Source organism: Lepisma saccharinum, chromosome 2, assembly GCF_977018435.1.
Source record: "Lepisma saccharinum chromosome 2, izLepSacc3.1, whole genome shotgun sequence".
Classification (NCBI taxonomy): domain Eukaryota; kingdom Metazoa; phylum Arthropoda; class Insecta; order Zygentoma; family Lepismatidae; genus Lepisma; species Lepisma saccharinum.
Window position 1 is genome coordinate 91,038,911 of NC_139230.1, and position 18,519 is coordinate 91,057,429.

Sequence of the window (18,519 nt, forward strand, 5' to 3'; positions counted from 1 at the left end):
CCACATTAAAAAAAAAAGATTGATCGTAGGAAATCTGAGAGAAATATTCAGACTCTTTAAATCTAAATACCTGCTACTTAAGATTGGTTTTCAAAATTTGTAGAATTAAGACCAAAGAGTTGCATAATAGCATGAGCTAGTGGTATCCACACTGTATGTGTTTGTACCACTCATCAAAATGTTAAACTAACGATAGCTGGAGTGATGAAGTTGGTATGCATGCTTCTGTATTTATAATGTAGTTAGGTATGTAAAATATGTTAACTTAAATCATCGCATGGTCATGAAAGGAATTCACTTTTCATATGACATTTTGACTGAACCTTCAGTAGATGTGTACCAATATGTTAAAATTTTTTGAAAATTTTTGATTGATTGAATTGTTGTTTTAAGTCCACTTTATGCACAGAAAGGCTAATCGGGACTGGACCTACAGTTTAAAGTGGGATCTGAACCACTATGTGCCTCCAGTGGGTATCGAACCCAGGACCCCTTCATTACAAGGCGAGGACGCAACCACTGCAACATTGGAGAGGTCCTTGAAAATTTTTGAAAATTTCGTTATTTGGAAATTGTAAAATAAAATTTTGAAACAACTTGCAAAAATTTGTTTTTTGAAAAAACCAAGCATGTTGTATATCAAATTAAAGCCCTCTTCATAAGCTGTAAAATGAGACCATGCCCAGCCCTGTAGTTAAAACAGGTCTCTTGAAAATTGTATTTAAAATTTCAGCAGTGCGCTGTTTTGGGACAATTTTGTCAATTATCAAAATTCAATCACTCAAAAAGCAGCAACATGAAAAATAAATATATTTTGTATATTTCGGATGATAAGAAACATGTATACCAAAAATTAGTCAAATCCCTGACATCAAATTCCAAAATTTATTTTTTCTTGTTTGATTTGACATGGAATTACCCTCAGATAGGCTAATCAGGACTCGGTATGCAGTTTTAAAATGGAATCTGAATCTCACTATGCAATATGTCTCCACTGAAGATCAAACCTGCTACCCCTGCTTATAAGACAGTGTTACCACTATACCATTGGGTAGGTAATATACACAAATTCACATATGGTAAAGCAAATTAGTAACTAGCAGAAATGGCCAATGTGTGTGTCTTGGATGTAAAATTATTTAGGTAATTTCAAAATATGACTTCATGAACATCTTAAACCCTCAACTGACACCGCAAGTGAAATAGGTTAGCCATAATTAGTAAAAAGCCAAAAAAGCCAATATTTCCAGTTTTTCCCCCCAAAAAGCTGGATTTTTATATAAAAAAACTGTCCATTCAAAAAAGCCAGCTTTTTTGCAACCCTACCTGTAACATAAAAATTGTAAGCGATATTTACAATTGGTTTGCTGCATTATTAAACATGTAATATTACCTTTAAGTATGTTTTTTTTTTAATCTGGCTGGCTGGTGGCTTAAACAATACTTCAAACTGATACTGGTGTTCTAAAATAAGTTTCGTGAGATTAACTAATCTTTCATTCAGATGCAGTTCACCGAAATGACATTTTTGTGTGTTGAGGTAATATTACCTTTTTTTAATATTTTGGTTCAACTTCCCATGCTCTAGCCATGCAATTTAAAAGACAACAATGATATCTCTAAAATTTCTGGCTGCATTAGGAAAACGAACAGATTAAAATTAAAAATAACTTTTGGACTGTACTTCTTACCCCCTCCCCTTCCCCCTAGATGTTTATGAACTATTTTTATTGTGATGAAAGTAAAAATGTTTGAAAAATTTAAAAAGTAATGAAATTCATGTGAACACCACACTCACATGTATACCAACAGAGTTAATCTAAAACACATATACCAATGAAGGATTGATCTACAAGGAAATTACGTTTATATAACTTTTGAAGAAGGTCAATCTGAAGAAGAAAATTCCATGTGACAAACACCAATACAGTAACATCACCACAGAAGCTCCTGGAGGGACGTCATGGGTGGCCTCACAACTTGGACACTTACTAAGATTTACATATGTAATCTTTCCTTCCATACATTGTAACTCAGTTCACTTTAACCTAAATTCTTCCTAAAAAGGCAGAAAAATAAGCAATTTCCTTCCATAAAGGAGACCCCTGGTTTGACTGAACATTCAGACAAAAATAAAGTCCCTATTGGGACTTTTGCCTAGTATAATGTTACTATGTGTGCATATTATCCTCTACATCCTTCACAATCTAAATGTAATAAAATAGTGATTTGTTCCCTTAAAAATAATGCTCCCCTGAGATAATACTTGCTGAAGGGAAATCATAATTGTGTAACTTACTTTATTATCAAAGGATAGATACACCACTTATACTTACGTGTAATGTTCGGTTTGAAGGGTTTCTCAAAACAATCATGCCCTTCTGCACAGCCCCAACAGGTACATTGCGAAAAAGAACTTTCGGTACAGGGCCAAATGGTGCTAGTGTAAGGGTTCCCACGGGTTCAGGGTGTCCACCACGCGGTTTCTTTGGAGGTGATATCTATTAAATAAAAGAAGAAGAAATTACGTAACTCACATCAAAATAAAATTATTTAGCATCAAAAGTAAATTCCAAATATGATTATAAAAATTATTACATTGCTATTATAGTTCTGCTATTTCTACTTCCAGTTACTCAAACATAAGGTCTCTACAAGCATGACCTAGTAGCCTCATAAATTCTGAGCAAAACAACATAACTGTATCAATCTTTGCTTCTGAGATATTAAATTTCGCAAGAACAGAACATAATTTCAAATTTTACAATGTAAAAGCCCCAGTGTTGTAGCTAATACCACAGAAAACAGCTTCAGCATCTAAGGCTTAAACCAGACAACACTGATCTAAAGTACAAAAATAATGCAGATGATTCTTAAACACCCACAAGCAATGGTGTGTGTGACCTAGTCTGCAAGTCTACAGACAGCTCAAACAGATGGCCATAAAGTCAATATTATAGCATTGGGTGGGAAAGATTTGCTGTTCAATACACTTAAGTGACAAAATGACTAAAAATGCATTTCAATACAAAAATTGATTAGTAAACTGTACATAATATTTAGCCTCTCAGGTTAATTCAACTTTATCATTTCCAACTTGATCATAATATTGCCAATTAATGTCACTCACTAATGGTGACATTTTTCTTCCTTATTTACTGCACTGCTAAATAAATTACATGAAACATAACTTTTAACATGTAAACTTTGTCCAAATCAACACAAAATGTACGTATTTAAGCACTTCGTATAATTCAATACATACCTCTATTATAATACTAGACATCATATGAAATTATTGTGGTCAAGATCTGAAATCAGAGAGAAATACAATATTCAGAATAAAGCTAATAGCATGTGACAACAGGAAAAACATCTTAAAATTAAATGAATAAAAGAAAATGTCACATAAAACTACATCATCAACAAAGGATGGTTGCCTACTTGGAAGGCAACCAGTCAATCAGGGTGGCTACTCTAAAATCCAGTTTAAATTCAAATGTAACTGCAGATTTTCAGGGAAAATGTCAATAAAATACAAAGCTAACAATAATTGTAATAAAAAAATAATTGGAATTACCATTTTACACTAAACCTGTATGGCCTGAGGAGAAGTTAGCCAACAACTTTAACAGTTGGCAACAATGTGCATGCAAAACAAACGTGTTTTAAGGTGAGGAGGGACAATTACGCACTAGTTGTGCATCTATTTCAATATCGTCGGATTGGGCACTGCTATTTAAAAAAGGGATTAGTATGCAAGAGAGTATGAATTTCTCTCAATGTTGCAAGTGAAAACTGTTTTTCAAGTTGATTAATAAGCTAGACACGATGTTTGAAAAATATGATTAATAAGTATTTTCAGAATCCCATGAATTCCTTATGGGAAATCAACTTCAACTTCAAATTATGGCTAATCAAATGCGAGTTTCGACTTTTCCTTCTACAATGACATAGTTCAATGTGTCCTTCTTCCGTTTATCTACTTTTCTACGTCATTGGATGTTTGATATTCCCGAGAGAATAAATAAAATGATGGTCCCATAAACCTAATGCATTTCTGTTTGCCTCATATGGCCATCCTCGCAGTGTTGCCAAACCTGGTGTGAATAAAAGAGCTAAATTTCATTATTAATAGAGCTAAAGATGACTTTCAAGGAGCTAGATTAATGAAGGCTGCATAAAGTGCCTCCTAGGATAGTTTTAGGTGTCAGCTATTGCCGTTAGCTTCAAAGTGATGGCAATTTATTCTTAGTTTTCACCGCCTAGATTTAGCAGCATCACCCATCTCAATAATCCAACGATGTTCATATGAAATCGAAAATAAAGAATTCCCAGATAACAATATTGTCATCTTCATCTTAGACACAGTGCTATATTGATGAAGGAATTGGGAGCTTAAAGGTAGAAACATTAATTTGCCTCAAACATCACTCTGAAGCTCGCAAGTTGAACGCTCATTCACCTCACATTCCACCAGATGCAGAGCCGAGCAACAAGAATTTTCCACTTGGCTCTGCACAGTCAGCAAGGCAACGGCCCTCGCCAGCAGTGAGTGCACCTCCACTGTAAATTTCCATCTGCATCCAGGGATACACCAGGTGCACAGTGGAGGTGCAAAGTCCACCAAGTTATGACTCAAATCCAATGTATAAAACCCCTAGAGACGGAAAATCGATCTCTCACTTCGCTCCAATATCATCACCAAACTGATCGACGAGAAGACGACGACGGCCTGCTGAGAGATCGTGACGTTACGAGGCAGCAACAAGCGAGAAGTCCATAAGCAGTCCGGATTAAGCCAGCCGAAGAATCTGCAGCCCATTTACAATTCATACAGCTTTCAGGTATGGACTGTATTAGGTATCTATATTAGCTTACAAGAAACTGACTTAAGGAGGAGAGGGACAATTTCCCCTAGGTCTTTCTCGCTGTGGCAGCTGCCGATCACTGTTTCCAACTTCGCTCTTTTGGAACCAGATGTGGCTCTTTCGTGCACTCTTTGGCTGTGAACTGTGCCCCCCCCCCCCCCCCCGATCCCACTATGATGCCGCCACTGGATACCGCCCACAAAAACAACTTTTGCCAGGAGTGTACATTTTGTACGCGACGTGATATTGTTATATTGGCTGCATCGCCCACCCCCTCGTACCTAATCAAATACTTTTATATAGTGCCATGGCTAAGGTGAAGATGACAATATTGTTATCCAGGAATCCTTTATTTTCGATGTCATATGAGCATCAGTGGATTGTTGAGATGGGTGATGCCACCAAATCTAGGCGGTGAAAATTAAGAATAAATTGCCATCACTTTAAAGCTAACGGTAATAGCAGTGCCCCCACCCCTCTGACACCTAAACTTACCCTAAAATGCTTCCGCTTAGAGAATGGACTTGGAAATTCTATTTTTGTATTTTCTGACGAAAGTCAGGGAGGGTCACGTGAACTGCTGAACCAATCGGCTTTGACCAGTTGCCTTGCAGAGGGGAAGTTCTCGTGGTATTCTGCATTGCCAAGTGTATGCCTGACAGCAAAAGTTCGGGGTTAGTGCACGGTTTGTTTGTGCTTTTTTTTTTTTGTATCTGTGATTTTTATACTGAATTACAATGGATGAGCCTATCGCAAATACACCGGCGAAATCGGAAGAAAAAAAAAGTTGTCGGGCGTGGTATTCCTCTGTGTGGCCAGACCCGTGAATTAGTATGTGCAGTGCAAGATTATTTTGAAAAAGAAAGAGAAAATAATGGCCCTTTGCTTCTGTTTAAAAAAGTGATTGGAAGAACAGCAGCGGCTCTGGGAATTAGCAGAACTTCCGTGATGACCATCAGGAAGGAAAAGTCCTGCTTAATGGAGACAGACATGGCAGCCACAATGTCCACTCCAGGTAAGAAACGACCACGGGACAAACCTGTCACCAAACTGGCATGTTTCAGGAGGATGCAATCCGGCAGCATATTTATCGGTATTACGCCAGGAAAGAGTGCCCTACCCTTGGGAAACTAGAGAAATCGTTAAGAGAGGAGGAGTTGTTCAGTGGTGGTAAAACTTCATTGCGGGTGATGCTGGATAACTTAGGGTTTCGCTGGGGGAAGTACACCGGACGAACTATTTTAATGGAGAGGGAAGACATCGTTGCCTCCCGATGTCGTTTCTTGAGGGCAGTGCGAAAGATAAATTTTGAAGACATTGTGTGGGTGGATGAAACCTGGGTTAACGCAGGTCATTCGACCCAGCGAGGGTGGACTGACAACACCATGAAAGGCATGATGCCAGCTCCTACAGGAAAAGGGGAAAGACTGATTTTGTGTCATGCTGGCACTTGCAAGGGGTTCATTCCAAATTCTACATTATTGTTTAGATCTAAGAAATTGGGCGATTATCACAAAGACATGGACCACGCTCGGTTTTTCAAGTGGTTTGAGGAATCGCTCATCCCTAACTTAGCAAGGCCGTGTGTCATTGTGATGGATAATGCTCCTTACCATACAGTGCAAATAGATAAATCCCCAACAATGGCCACAAAAAAAGATGAAAGTATTCAGTAGCTTTTGCGCCATGACATCCCGGCTTCCCACGAATTGAAGAAAGAGGAACTGATCGAGCTTGTTAACATAAACAAGCCACGGTTCCCGCAATATTACGTGGATGAACTTGCGAAAAGAAGTGGTCATTAAGTGTTAAGACTGCCACCCTATTATTGCCACTTTAATGCCATCGAACTCATTTGGGCGCAAGTGAAGGGACATGTGGCCAGAAAAAACAAAACTTTTAAAATCAATGAGGTGACAATTCTCACACAGGAAGCTCTTGTCAATGTGTCCGCAGATGACTGGAAGAAAGCCGTCCAACATACCAGAAAAGTAATAAATGACGCGTGGTTAAAGGAAGGGCTTCTTGAGGAAAATGTGGACAAACTTATAATAAGTCTTGGCGTAGACGAAGATGAAGATGAGGAATCTGATCAATACAATTTCGTCGAAATGATGGGAAGACTGTGGAGTATTTCCCCTTGAGAACAAATAAGGTACGTTTCATATTTTCATAGTGATTGATATTTGTATGTGTGTGGTTTTTGTTCGATTTATAAGAAATATGAAACTATTAATGCCTTCTCCTTTGGAAAAGGATTTTGAGCAAAATTTACATTCTTTAGTACTTTTGTTAAATAATACTAAAATGAAATATTCGATTATGAACAACGTGTAATATCTCGAGTGTTATAACGTCTTTTTTATGATTTTAGTTGAAACTTTTGAATTTCTCAAAATTTCGGGAGGGAACTGCAGCCCCATGAGCCCCCTCCCCTGACCCGACCACCCATTCTATATTGCGTAAATTCTGAATTCAACCTAAATTTAAGGATGTTACTAAACATGCTGTACTTACTCTTGTGGGGATATCAGTAAAACACAATGTTCGTTCATGTCCAATCAATTTACAATTCACTATTTGATATCGCTGTGTAGACAACAATGAAATTAATATAAACTATAAAGGATGGATAATGTTGAGTAATCGGAACTCGAAGTGCAATTTTATGGGGAGCGAAATTAAATATACCACCACAAGTAACTGGACCCTAAACCTTGATTGCAGTGAGATATAATTCATACGAACAGTATCCACAATACCCTAGAAAGAATTCTGACCTTCCGCAATAATTTCGAGTTTTCAGCTCATCCCCCCCACCCACTTTCCATGAGAGAGTCTACCCCCAAAAAGGCCAAGCACGGCGAAGCCGGTTGCGGCCATGTAGCAAGCGAATGCGTGGGTCTCCGCCTCCCTGCCTCTGCCTGAAATGCGAGCGAGCGAAGGGTGCAAGTTGACAGGAAAAGATGTCCTGTACGACTGGACAAAAAAAAATCAGTCTCAGACGTTTGGCAACACCGCTTTTCCCTCCTTCACACTAGCACAACTGAAGACGAAAAGTCAGGGTTTCCTCAAGTCCAAACTCTAGCCGGAGCGACTTTAGGAGGCACTTTATGAAGCCTTCGTTAATCTAGCTCCTTGAAAGTCATCTTTAGTTCTGTTAATAGTGAAATTTAGTTCTTTTATGCACATGAGGTTTGGCAACACTGCCAGGATGGCGGTAGGAGGCAAGGGGAAATGCATTAAGGAAGATGGCAATTCTCATATACAGACTGCATACTGTAATCAGATTTTTGCACGCTCAGAAGTGGATGCCGGCAGGGATCCACCAGACTGGATGCCATTAGTGACAGTATAGTCAGCCGACGGTGTACACAATTCATGGAACGCAGATCCATCATGCACGACCCCACACACTTGACCGCAAGTGGGCTATTTTGCATCACTTTAAGTGGGAGGCCCGATCTCACGTGCTTCAACTTTAATCTCTTCCTTCAGCTGAAGCAGTTTCTGGCAGGACATACGTTTTGACAGTAACGCTGCTGTACAGATGGTTCCACTTTTTGGAGGCAGTCATATGACATGATCATACAAAATTTAGTGCCACACCACAACAAATACCTGAAGAATGGTGGTGAATATGTGGAAAAGTAAGTTATGGGTCACTGTAATTAAGACAATAAAATGTCAATTATGATTGAAGTTTTTTTAATTTATGGCTAATTGGAATGTACTTTCTGGAACATCCTCGTATAAAGCTTCAGTCTGTTAAATTCAATAACAGTAGATAAAAAGTGAAAATTCAGTAGAGCTGGCAGAGAAATATTGATTACAAAATGTCGTTCGGCAGATCAAATGTCAAAAAATTCAGGTTGGACAAAAGCCCTCATTCATTTCAATATTTCTTCAGAATGTTCACACAATGCTGTACTACAGTGTTGGGCATTTGTCGGATGGTGCCAGAGTTGGTGCACCCTTCTGGTCGACAGATCCGACCCCTTTAGCTCCCACAGACAAGAAAAAACATTTTAAATGTGACATTTAGATATTCATCAAACGTGTCTGCCTCACTGGAAATTTCTCCTCCCCCTCCATTACTTGTTTCTGGTACTGTGGTTGTGTTGAATGTATAATAGACGTAAAAGTTTACGCTAAAGGCTGGCAAGATGATTTCCCGTTTAAGTGCAGCACTTATTACAACTTCAAAATCAAATGTTTGGCAGGATAATTGGATCACATCACATCTACAGTTCAAAAAAAAAACCATTTGTCAATCAAGACAAAATTCCCTGACTTTTTTTGACCTCTCCAATTCCCCGACTTTTCCAGGTCTGTCGCCACCCTGAGTATGGCATATTGATGCATTGTACAATAAAACAATATTTGCTTACCTTACTGCTAGACTAAGGAACTAATCAGCACTTATCGTGACTTTCTTAGAACTGCGTAAACCATTTTTTTTAACGAAAAATAGTCAATGAAACTTAGCATGGTTATAGGACAGTAGAAGTACTACGTTTTAGAATATTTCTCTTGCACAATTTTTTTTTGTGGGGGGAGATATACAATATTCAATAACAGTAGACGAAAATACCATAATTTTCCTTCCTACAAGAGTGTGATACTTTGAGGAAAAACTATCAACAGCATAAGATTCTACAATTCATCAGTGCAACACTGCATATTTGAAAAAGTCTAGCTTGAAAACACCCTGTCACATAAGGGTTACAGACAGGCTCCCATCCAATGAAGGTTAATGATAAGATAATCAAACCTGACTCCCCTAAGCTACTCACATAAGCATATACAGTGCCTTTCAAGGCTGAGTTGCCCGCGGAGGGGCGGCCAGCTGGGAGCGTGTCTGCCGGCATTTAGTTCCACAGCTGTATGCTGACCTTGGCACTGGACGCATCAGTGCTTCAGTATCCAGATAGCTGGTGTCCAGTTTGCACGTGTTTGTGAAGTGTTAAGGTGTTTACAAGTGTTTTTGATTGCTTTGTTTTACTTTACGTATTGGATATTAGTGATTTACTGCAGTCTAATAATGCCACACTATCTGTACAATTTAAAACAACGAATTTTTATGTACAACTCTCGAGCCATTACGAATTCTTGTAGGGAAGGAAGTTATAAGGCATTTTATAGCATAATTCCCAGATGTTCTTATTCCACACAGAGACAGTGTTCGAAAACTTGTGAACAAACTTTGGGAAACAGGGTATGTTCTTGATAAGCAACGAAGGGTGAAACAACGTGTGTTTACAGAGGAGAAAGTAGATGATGTTGGAGCACGATTGGAACATAATCCTAGAAAACCCTCTGGTGCCTTGCACAAGAAACAGATATTTTTAAGTTGTTCGTGTGACAAGCTACCAAGCATTTAAACTGAAGCCATACACTAGAAGAATTGAAAGAAAATATCAGAAGAGAAACTGATACGTGTTAGTGAAAATTTACTAAAAGGATACTGTAAATATCTGGATGCAGGAGAACATTTCCAACGCTTCTTGTAACAACGTACATGTTTATTCTAATTGTAACTGTTCATGTAATTGTACGAGATTATTTCATTACATAGCTAGTGTTTCCAGTTACACGGATGTTGCACCAAGCTTGCCGGCGGACGAACTCTCGCTACCAGGTGCACATGCCACCATGCTGCGGATGATTCGACCATGAAAGGCACTGTAGAACAGTGGCATATTCTCTAATGTAATCTAGTTTACTGCGGGTAAACTAACTTTTTCATTAATATGTAGAAATTGCTGCAAAATTTGAAGTTGTTGGAATTCTGTCATCATTCTATTTCCATGCCTACATCTATCTTTTACTTTCTATTATATCTAACTGATACTTAACAAATAAGAATTGTCACAGTAAATCAGGTCAAATTCTCAGAATATGCCACTGATACAGGAGGCAGTTGCAAAAAATCACTCTGCACAAAAATTGCACCAAGTAATTATAAACCATGTTCAGACCCATTTAGGCAAATACAAATTCCAACTTTTCCAGGTGTTTTCAGATAATTGTTAAGACAATTTTAAAATGCTAACCCATAAAAGTTAAGTCTTCTACTTCGCAACTGTTAAATGATGTAAAGAAATTAAGAAAACAAAATACAAAAATAATTTCACAAATTATCTACAGTCAAAAAGCTAGCAGGGTAACAATACAAAATTACTCTTTTTCAGTCTGTGACTTAGACAACCACAAAAACGATTCAATTTCCCCGACTTTTCCAGATGTTTGAAGTATTGTACTCAATTTTTTTTTTACTCTCCCACCACTTCGGCCTTCCTAGGCTGATTTTTCCTACTTTCTGTGGTTTTCTGAGGTTTCAGATATGTTGAAACTCCAAATATGTGCTTATAGACATGGTATAGAATTTGACTCATTAAAAAAAAAAAGTGCATCATGATGATATTGGAATTACATAATCAGAGCTTGGGCACTGTCACCAAAGAAGAATTTTAAAGTATTTTAACCTTAAAATGTGTTTGTTCCTCTCTTGTTTGGTGGTACAAATTACTAAGATGAAAATCAACCTATGTACACAACTCTCGACACTAGGCAAGATATGTCATGAATGTAAACATAGCATAAAAAATTACTACTGACAACTGTATCATCACCAATTTCTCATAAAATGCGAATATCTGTGCAACAAGATAGCAGCATATAATTTTTAACTCCAACATGAAGAACAATCAAATTCCAATATTATCATGGAGATACAATCAAATTCCACAGAAGAGATATTTCTATTGAAAGAAAAATTTGCAGTTATTTATGGAAGGTGTATACATGGTAAAACTCACCTGGGCCAAAGTTCCGATCATCTAATTCTGAACCAATTATGATGCATATGCAATTTTTTTTATGAGGTTCAATGTCTGTGTCTGGAAACACATGCTTCATCTGCCTACATCCTGCTATTTGGTAAATTCTGGTAAACAAATGGAGTATGTCCTCTGTTGTAAGGACAAATTACTGGCACACGAATGATTGAAGCAAAGTCATGCAAGAATTGGGAATGTATATATCAAGGGGGCCTTACAGTTATTCACTGGGTAAGCTTCAACTCCGTGAAGGATGATTATTACTGTAAAGCATATGAGGCAGAATTCAATCCGTTTACTCTCAAATCATACTTGGATTATAATTATAACCCTAAAATTGATCATATTTTAGCTGCTTTGCATTGACCTTGACCAAACATGAGAACAGATGGCAGGATAGATATTTAATATGGAAACAAGGCTTAATTATATTACCATTGAGGCATTGCAGAGCCTACCACCAAACCTAACAACAGCAGCATTTAGGAATATTATTTCAATGCTAAGAGAACAAAACCTGACCTGCCTAACCTAACCAGGAAAGCATTTAGGGTTATTACTAAACTTCTAAGGGAACTAAATCTGTATTCATGTATTCAACAAAATCAATCTTCAAACATTTTGGCGGCAAGAATTATTACAAGTATATGGAAGTGAAACACCACTGTCAAGGAAGCAAGCAGCAAGTAATCAACAAAACTCTGCAGTATGCGTCAACAGACGTAAATTGAAACCGAACCATGTAAAAAATGCATACTCAACATCATGAAATCACAATAAAGCAAAAGGATTTTTTTTTAGATTTGCTTCATTGTACTTCCTCTTTTGTCACTTTTGGCTAATTTGCGAAGATGGGGATGAGTGATGATTGGATACGCACAAACATCCATGCTCAGGAGGCCGGGATTCGAACCCAGGACCCCTTGCACTGAAGCGTGATGTGCCACTCTGCCACTGGGCGATGTTTGTTGAACCATGGAACATAACAGCTGTCAGTTCGAGTCAGGTAGTGACAGCACATGCAGGATTGGAATGTTCAACACACATCGCTACTTACTACATATTTGTTGTGGAGTTGTATCTCAGAAAATACTGGATGTACTGATAACCCAATTATTTACAAATTTCAATATGCATGTTCATTAACTAACAATTCAAATCTAGACATGTACATGTATGTGAAGTTGAAAATATTACACCAGGTCATTTGTGTACTACAGACACACTGAAGCTAATTTTGTTACTATACAAATACCATTGATTCTAGAAATCATGTTCTTTGTGATACACCAAAATTCATGCAATTTCTTGATCCATGATGACTTAATTTTAAAAAACATGGTCCTTGTACTATGTATACAGTTTGAATCTAGAAGTAGACATGAATAAAATGCATCTCACAATAGATTAATGTCAACGTCAATGTAAGAACTTGATATTACTTCATGTCAAATACTTCTCTTCTTGCACCATTAAACATTCACACATATGAATTTATGTGTACAAGTGCGTGTGTCTATATATATATATATATATATATATATATATATATATAAACTGCTCGCCATTAAAAATGCAACACCCAGAAGGAGAAATCGGAATCGGACGAAATGTGCACAGTGTGTAGAGGAGAGGTGCAGAAGGAAATGATTAGGTGTTCAAGGCCGTCATGTGTCATGTGCACCTGCCACGCCATCTGGTAAGTGGTACCTGTAGCAGGTCAGATAGGTGCAGAAGAGCAGTGAAAGTGCATGGTCGTGAGTGTAGTGTGTTAAAATCGGTCAGCAATGCCACGTCGTCGAATACGGCAGCGATTCCAGCAGGTTTCCCAGTTCGATCGCGGCCGAATTGTTGCATACCGTGAATGCGGATTATCCTACCGTGAGATCGGTGCCCGTGTAGGACAGAATGCATCCACAGTGATCTGTGTATGGAACCAGTAGGTCCAGGAAGGCACTGTAGAGCGACGTAGAGGTTCACAACATCCGCGTCGAACGACGGAACAAGAGGACAGACATCTGATACACATGGCCCTTACAGACAGAACGGCCATGTCAACGAGGATTGCGCATGAAGTACGGGATGTTTTACAATGTCCAGTGTCCCCACGAACCGTGCTTCGTCGTTTGGCGAACAGGGGAATTTTTTCCCGGCGCCCACTGTTGCGGATTCCTCCGACGCTAGAGCATAGGCGTTTGCGTCTGAGATGGTGCCAAGACCGTCATGCATGGCGGAGTGGAATGCTGTAGTGTTCTCTGATGAATCCCGCTTCTGTATACAACATCATGATGGACGTACACATGTGTGGCAGCACCGCAGCACTAGGCTTCATGACGCCTGCATCATGCATCATCACACAGGCCCTTCATTGGGTATCATGGTATGGGGTGCCATCGCCATAGGTGTTCGTTCGCATCTCGTACGCATTCAAGGGACATTGAACAGCCAACGGTACATCACACAGGTTCTCACCCCTGTTGCTGTCCCATTAATCCATGCACTGCATAATGCCACTTTTCAACAGGATAACACGCGCCCCCATGTTGCAAGGAATGTCCTCGCATTTATGGAAGCTAACCACGTGCCCCTGCTTCCTTGGCCAGCACGTTCGCCGGATATGTCACCAATTGAACATGTCTGGTCCATGGTGGGTCGCTGGCTGGACCAACTCAGGTTTCCGGCACGTAATGTTGAAGACCTCTGGCAACGTGTGGAAGCCGCTTGGGACGCCATACCGCAAGCAGACATCGATAGACTCATTCTGTCCATGCCTCGCTGTGTTGCAGCAGTTATTGCCGCCCGTGGAGGCTGTACACCCTACTAGCTCCTTGGGGTTATGCAACCATGTTCTACGTGTCACATGTCACACCACCGAGCTCTAACTGTAATCATTTTCTTATCTTATTATGAACTACATATTTGCCAAGTTTCGTGTTTCTATCTCATTTCCTTCTGGGTGTTGCAATTTTAATGGTGAGCAGTGTATATACACTTAATATTGTATTTAATGTGTGTATTTAAAATTTAGTTTTATGTGTATACATATAATCCTTAATTTCCAATTTTCCATACGTTTTTATCATCTTTCTTTCTTACCTATTTACTAATATCATTATTTTCGGTACTACTTTACTATACCAGAGACACCTGTCAATGATTTATTTCGCACTTTTTTACATTGCTAACATACAATTCTGCATTGCGGAACATTTATTAAGGTGAAATAATGAATTTCTAACAAAAATAATATCTATTTCTTACATTAACGAGTACTTACTGTTCTCCTTATTTCCACACAATATGGCGATAGCTTACCTGCTCATCGCGCGTTGTGCCAGTGTTTTGTCAATTTGGAGTGTGCATGCAGTGTTGCAACCTTGTTCACCGAAAAATACCTAGATTTAAAAAAAATTAAGAACACTTCACGAAATCTTTTCACGAAAAAAGTTCAATTTTTGACATAAAGAGTAATTATTAACCCATTGACATTAGCCCCAAAAACCATTGACATTAGCCCAAAAATTCACGATAGCCCCACGAACCATCACTGGTATGCCCAAGATTTGCCCGCCATATTGTGTGTAACGAAAGCGAATTAGCAACGACCAATATATACTTGCAATGTGAAAAATTATGCTTTTTTCAAGTGCAAAAACAGGTAACACTGTACTATACCTGAGACAGATTTCTTCAAATTTACAGGAGAAAGTACTTACACAAATCATTTTCTGTAGCGTTGTTGATGTTTGGTAATGTAGTTTTGATCCATTTTAAAGCGAATGCATGTGGTTTTGTACGAAAATCGATTTCCGACGCGCTATTGCTGCTGCCGCCATTTGCTTCCTGCACGAGAGCACAATACGCTCTCATATTGTCCGTATATGCTAAATTGAACGAAAGGAGTGCTAATGGAACCTAACCTAACAGGCCTAACCTAACCTAGTAGGCATACCTCGTCCCCGTGATGGTTTGTGGGGCTATCGTGAATTTTTGGGCTAATGTCAATGGTTTTTGGGGCTACCCGTGGATGGTTTGTGGGAAATAAGGAACAACAGTAAGTACTCGATAATGTAAGAAATAGACACTATTTTCGTTAGAAATTCATTATTTCACCTAAATAAATGTTCCGCAATGCAGAATAATACGTTAGCAATGTAAAAAAATGCAAAATAAATCATTGATAGGTGTCTCAGGTATAGTAAAGTAGTACCTCTAACTGGTACCTGGGTAGCTGACGGACAACCCCATGAACCATTCACGGATATCCCCACGAACCATTTCTGATAAGGTTAGGTTAGGTTTGGTTAGGCAAGCATAGTGGAAAAAAAAGGGGTTGGAAACACTGACAGGGGCTTACGTCATCAAACGTATGCAGCATGCAGTTTATGTAGCGAATAATTTATCTTCAGAAAATGAGTAAAAATTATGAAAATTCTGTTGACTAAAGTTTATTGAATACTGATATTCTTTTTCTTGTTACTGGTTACTGTGGCTATTGTAATGGAATGGCGAATATTGTAATATATGGCATTTGTTGTCGATTTCTTAACATAATATCAATTACTTATTGCAACAAACTGCCTACAAGGGGCAGTTGAACCATTCATAGCAACTTAAATCCTAAATGATGATTCCACTTTAAAAAAAAAAATGATTGATACTACACATAACCAAGATCTCTGTCCTTCCGTGGCCAGTGACGTCAATTCAATTTCGTGAAATTGTTCCGCAGCTACTTTCTTTCTTGCCAATTTCTTGCTAAATATTTTGAATGACTAAATTTACTTGCGTATGCAAAATAAAACTCTTCACAACGCATCGTTGTTTGTCCTAACAACTAGAACTGCACATATTCATACTGGAATGGAACAAAATAACAATGCAACTTTGCAACTCTCTGTGCCAGACATGACACAGCAAATTATTCATAAACCGGTATAAAGATATGAACGTACATGAAATTACACAAATTCAGATTGCAAATAGCCACAAAATAACAATTAACTCACATTTACTGTCACTTCGGCATTCACTTCTGCCGCTTTTCAGCACTTCATTTATAACGTTGGTATAGCAACCAGTAACAAACTTTCAGCCAATCACATCACATTCACCTATTCAATGTTGCCAGAAACTTTAAACAGGAGAACTCGGAACTGTTATTTAGCGAAATGGGATGATAAATGGACATTTCCACTCAATTTTTTTAAAAGCAATTTTAAAAACTACACCCTGAGAAAATGACCCCTGCAATTTTTCGCGTTTCTCTGCGTTCAGTTTAAGGAGAAAATCAGACTTCCAAAGTTGCGAGGCTAGCGTTCGCTGAAAAACAAGCCCCGCCATGTTAATACGTCACTACTCAGAGAGTGGTTTGTCTTCTGCTTCGAGCGTCCAGTTTACTGGCGGTAGCCCACGGAGAGCCAACGTGTACAGCAGTTTTGCAAATCTGTGTAGAGTTAAATAATGGAAGAAGGAACGATAATGGAAGGGAAAGCTATGCTTTATAATGGTCATTCTTCTATTAAATATCCCTGCTGCTCACGTGAAAGATAAACGAAAGAGTTCTGCTGCGTCCGTGTTTTCAAAAATATATTTTAAACTTACATTTATCGAAATTTACCATAAACCATGTAGTGCAAAATAAGAATTTTTCACATTCTTCACTTTACTTACAACGCCTATTTTTACTTTCTTTTTCATAAAGCAATTTCAGTCTGTTTTCATTTCTGTTACGCAAATTATGATAAAATATTTTTGTGCAGATAAGAGAAAATACTCTGAGAAGATTACATTAGTTGCACGTACATTTCAAAGCTAAGTTTATGTGTAATTATTACAAGGAAATAATGTATATAACATTATATCACGTACTGAAATATATATTTTGGTTTGGTTTGTGTATAAAATGAATTAATTTTGTGCTGCGAAAAAAGCTGCCTCATTTCTTTCCCCGAACGCATTGATCCTATCGAGACGAGACATGGCAGTCTTGGTTTCGTTCTCGTTGAGAGTTGAAAATGTCTGTCTCGTGTTTATTTGTAAATGCCTCCTTGACAGTCTCGTCTCGGTTTTCGAGGGCAATTCTCTTTCTTGTCTCAAGTCTCGAAAAAGATAGAATTGACAACTTATGCAAAGGCTTATCGTACAAACTTTCACAGTGCAAGTGCATAGAGATCATAAACACAAAACAACTTTTCTTAATTATTTTTTGTTTGTTTGACCCCTTGTTTCAACGCTACGAGCCTTCTAAAACTGGGTATTATCCTGCTTATACGTGTACATACAAACCAAACTGCCGATTCAGAATTACCACGAATGAACTGGCGTTGTAATTATTATACACAAAATTCATAATTTAACAAGGGAACTCACATGTTCGAGGCTTTACTCTCGAGCTGGGCATGACTGTTCCTTTGTGAATGTCCTTTCATTGAAGTGGAAGTTGTTTGGTGAAGGAGGGGAGGGGGGTTGCTCGAGCCTTTGGGGACAGTAGGCCTAAGGGGATACTTCTATTGTTAAAGTTAGTGTTGCTCACGAGACGAGACATTTCCCGTCTCATCGCATAAAACGAGACGGGAAGAGAGAATGTTTCGAAATGAGACGGGACAGACCATGGTTCAGACCAAAGTTTCGTCTCGTCTTGTGGGCAGGTTGGGTGATACTTATATTCCTTTCCCGGATTCTCTGGAGTAAGAGAACGTGAACGCGCTCTGCGCGCATGTTCAAGGGTGTGCGCCTCGTCCAATGAACGCGCGGAGGGGAGGGGCATCCACGGGAGAGGGCGACTCGACTGCTCATTCTTGGTT

The 18,519-nt window shown here is 38.6% G+C and overlaps 2 protein-coding genes across 3 annotated transcripts in view; one reads left to right on the plus strand and one right to left on the minus strand.

The window, feature by feature from the left end:
• The window catches only part of LOC145984088 (uncharacterized), a 501,971-nt gene extending 485,183 nt beyond the window's left edge, over positions 1 to 16,788 (minus strand). For both annotated transcript variants that reach the window (XM_083117495.1, XM_083117494.1), the window contains exons 1-3: positions 16,723 to 16,788; positions 3,266 to 3,311; positions 2,337 to 2,501 (exon numbers count right to left, since the gene is read on the minus strand). In XM_083117495.1, coding sequence (XP_082973621.1) covers positions 2,337 to 2,501; positions 3,266 to 3,289 — 189 coding nt within the window. In that variant the 5' untranslated portion in view covers positions 3,290 to 3,311; positions 16,723 to 16,788. The remainder of the gene's footprint in view (positions 1 to 2,336; positions 2,502 to 3,265; positions 3,312 to 16,722) is intronic.
• On the plus strand, positions 5,927 to 6,547 carry LOC145983038 (uncharacterized). Its single transcript, XM_083116322.1, has one exon. It carries the CDS (start codon positions 5,927 to 5,929, stop codon positions 6,545 to 6,547), a length of 621 nt encoding a protein of 206 aa, XP_082972448.1.
• Positions 16,789 to 18,519: the final 1,731 nt, after the last annotated feature.